Below are 3,962 nucleotides of genomic sequence, written 5' to 3' on the forward strand. Positions count from 1 at the left end.
GTGCATTATTTCTCGACCAATAAACCATGGCCTGCCTATGATCATTTCGACGAATACCCACTTCGCAAGTATGTTCCCGTGCATACTTACGAACTACAAAGAACTTATTCGTGTCCATCTTAGTCGCTCACAAACACCAATGGCAACTATCGTCAATGCAAATAATTGTGTACGTCGACTTGCTTGATTTCTTCACTTTAAACTCGAAGTTATGTTTTAAAGCAATCCGGTGCACAGCTTCTTGCAATTCTTTCTTTGATTCGAATAGTTGCTCGACATATACATCTTCATCATCGGGAACTACACGCGAACAATTAGAGGACCGTGTACTGCGAAATTCCATTGATTCTCTATATATGATTTTGAAGCTCACAAAGGCTGATTCAATAACTTTAGTTTCATGGTCTCAAAACAAGATTTATCCAGATCTGATAATCCCTTTCCACTTTATCAACGGTTTGAACATCAAAATTGTGTTACAAAAAGATTAGATCACTTTCTAACATAAAGTACCAGATGATAAAAAGATTAATTCCCGTTTGAACAAATAATGACTATTTATAAACACTGGAGGAGGAACAAAATGACCTTGAGAGCAGCAGTAAACATGCCCATTCGCTCGTAGGCAAGACCCAAGGCCTGCAAAAGCACAGGAGGAGGAAAAAAGTGTAAGAACTAGAAAACAACAGCCCATCAAGAACCTAGAAAGTAAACATCAGCTAAGTACCTCCCACAAATCTGCACAGGTAGGAAAGCCACGGATGGCATGCTGAAGGCTCTGTACAGCTTCGGACCATTTACCTTGATGAGCCTGCAAGGAATTGCCATTCAGCTTCAATCAATAAACACAACCAGCAAAGGACTCTACAGGAAAATATGGTGCCGATGATGATACAAAACCTGAAGGTAACCTAGTCGACGGAAAGCCCAAAATGCCCTGGCTGACTTCTCAGAAGCTTCTCTGCAGACAGCAACCTCCAAGCTTTCTTTCCCACCTTGGTCCAACAAATCACAAATCGCTTCCTGTAATTCAGGAATTCAAATTAACCTCTACATTGTAATATAATAGCACAACAGCTTCAAACAAACAATCAAAAAACAAACCCCAGCTTCAGAATCATCAGGATTGAGAGTGATGGCTCTCTGATAACACTTCAGAGCCCGCTGAGGATCCGATGAAACGTGCGTATAATAATGACCTAGGTATCTAAAGGCAGCCCCATTTTGTGGATTAAGCTTGGCTGCTATCACCAAATGCTCCACTGCTTTCTCCCTCCTTTCTTGCCGTTTCTCCCCCTTTTCCCATAACAAAACGCCCTACATTAAGGTATACACTCCCTTCAATTTCACCATGCACTAATTACAACAAAGAAAAGAAACCCAAGAACGAACAATCAAGGTAGCATTTTTACCAAACTAAAATGAAGAGATGGGTCATCAGGGTCGGAATCTATTGATTCTTGCAATCGCTTTATATTAACTTCGTCTTCTTCTTCCAAGGCCTGCAATGAAATTGCTAACCATAATAGTAATCAAAAACATAAATTTTATTATACGCAGCAGTAAAAAGGAGATTCAAACATGGTAAAGTCAGGACCATGGTTTTCTGCCTCCTGCTACTCCTTTCCTACAAACAACTAAAACTGCGGCTCAGTTCGGAATTCCGGTGAAGAGGATGCCTGAAATTAGCATAACCTACGTACAGCCGTAATATTTCACTTTCCTTTTTGAGGGAATTTCGGGAAGGACAAGTCACGAATATAGAGTGAAAACAGAGAATGAAAATGAAAAAGTACCTACAATAAATATTTTTTGGTTAAATAGTCCTAATTTATGACGTTTTAAAAGTTTTACCTTGATTAAAATATCTAAAATATTCAATTTAAAATCAAAATTTATAAATTTCGCAAACCTAAATTCCCCTTCATTCTCATATTTCGAAACCTATTTTCATATATTACACCTACATCCAAACCCCACTTTCTTCTTCTTCTTCATATTCTTCATATGCATCATCTTTAGTTGCATTTAGCAATAAATATCTAAAGTTACTTTATTTAAACCAAAAATAAGTTACTTTATTTAAACCAAAAATAAATCAAACGGTACACATTTTGGAAGTTAGTCAGCATGAATTGATTCCAAATAGTTGAAAGTTTGTTTTATATATTTTTTGTAGATGTGTACCCTCTTTTGTAGTGTCATTTTAGGTTGTTAATAATGTTATTGATGTAGTTCTTCGTAAATTAGTCCTCCATTCTTGTACAACATTATACAATTTTAAACAAAATGTAAACGGCAAATGCACGTTTTAAACAATAAAATGTTGCTTTTTGTTTGCTTAAAACTTGTTCTATAATAGCATGTGTTGCATTTTGTTTGTAAATGAAGTTGTACATCATAATCTTCATTTTTACAATTAATGGACTAACATATTACATAATTCTGTTGAACTCCAGATGTGGACACCGGTGCAATAATTATTGCTTGTTATTTTGTTTAATTTAAAAATAGTAACGAACGTGGATGAATTTGAAAATAAGTAGGAAATGATCAAGACACTGAAATAAATGTTTTTGTATAAAAAAAAAAAATCATATGTGACGTTTAATGATGAAATTCGAAAAGCAACTAATGTTGATTCTGTTCTATAAAAAATGAAGATGAAATTTCTTGTTTCGGGAATGGCAAAATTATCAATTCCACCAATGAAGATTACTTGCGAGATGGATGTTAGTTGGTTTCTCTCTTTGCATGACCAATTTCCAATTTGTGTAATCCATGTGAAAAAAGGTCATGTTGATGATGATATGCAACGTGTTGTGATAAATGAACAAGATATCATGAATGCAATTCAAAAGTTGTTGTGCATAATGAAGAAGATATGGATGGATGCAATATGCAAATGTTTAAGTTCAATGATAATTGTGAAAATGATTGTGTGATTTCACTGATGATGATTTTGGGATTGGTGGAAATATTGTGTGACAATAAAAAATATGATTTTCATGCGATAAATGAAGATAATGTTACCTGCACCATTTACGTTGATAGATGAGATTATTAAAACTTCACAAATTGTTTGTTCGAGTCCTTGTAGACCATGAATAAAGATTTCTAACGTCAATGATGTGCATGTTAGCAAAATGTTTCGCAAAAAGAATGATCCCCAAGCATCGCTACGAATGCTTCTTTAAGATACTGTTTTGGACTTAAAGTTATCGAGTCAAACAGGAGTACAAGTGTTGTAGTTTTTGTAGAGGAAATTTGCAAATGACATTTGAAGGCAACGCGGTTGAAGGAAAGTAATGAATTTGAAATTTGAAAGTATTCACGTTACCATAATTGTTCAATGGATGCTCACCATAAGGATCACAAACAAGTTAGGTGTTGGATGATTGAAAGACACAATATGTCAAAGATTGAGGATCACAACATGATTTTCAAACCTTTGAACATTCAAAATGATATTCGACAGGAGTTTGTCATAGATATAAATTATTATAAGGAGTGGATGCATAGAAAATGTGCTTTATAGCACTCAAAGAGTTCACTTGATCTTAGTTATGATAGATGGGTCAAGTATTGCAATATTTTAGAGAATAATTATTTCGGTACAATGACAACGTTCATTGAGGTTGACAATAGAATCATTTTAAATACTTTTTTATTGCCTGAGGACCAAGCATATGTGATTTTTACTCATCAATGAGACAAAATCATTTATGTGGATGAAATGCTTCTCAAATCTAAATTTTGACGTACACTACTTGTTGCCACGTTTGAAGTGAAATTTTTCAGTTATATCTCTAGTATTTGGCATTATTGATTCTGAAAATAATGCATCATGGACTTGATTCTTTAATAAATTGCTTTCAGGTAACTTGTACGTTGGAAGGGCTTATATTTATTTGTAATTATAAGGAAAGCATAGGTAAGAATATAGAGATTGTTTACACTTG

At 34.4% G+C, this 3,962-nt stretch overlaps 1 protein-coding gene across 1 annotated transcript; it reads right to left on the reverse strand.

Moving 5' to 3' along the window:
- Positions 1 to 365: 365 nt before the first annotated feature.
- On the reverse strand, positions 366 to 1,978 carry LOC111397548 (tetratricopeptide repeat protein SKI3-like). The gene is made up of 6 exons (XM_023024535.1): positions 1,598 to 1,978; positions 1,413 to 1,502; positions 1,105 to 1,317; positions 901 to 1,023; positions 728 to 811; positions 366 to 639 (listed from the first exon to the last, which is right to left on the reverse strand). The coding sequence occupies exons 1-6, from the start codon at positions 1,598 to 1,600 to the stop codon at positions 559 to 561; spliced, it is 594 nt and encodes a 197-aa protein (XP_022880303.1). The 5' UTR covers positions 1,601 to 1,978; the 3' UTR covers positions 366 to 558.
- Between the last annotated feature and the right edge of the window lie 1,984 nt (positions 1,979 to 3,962).

The sequence above is a fragment of the Olea europaea genome, chromosome 7, assembly GCF_002742605.1.
Source record: "Olea europaea var. sylvestris chromosome 7, O_europaea_v1, whole genome shotgun sequence".
Classification (NCBI taxonomy): Eukaryota; Viridiplantae; Streptophyta; class Magnoliopsida; order Lamiales; family Oleaceae; genus Olea; species Olea europaea.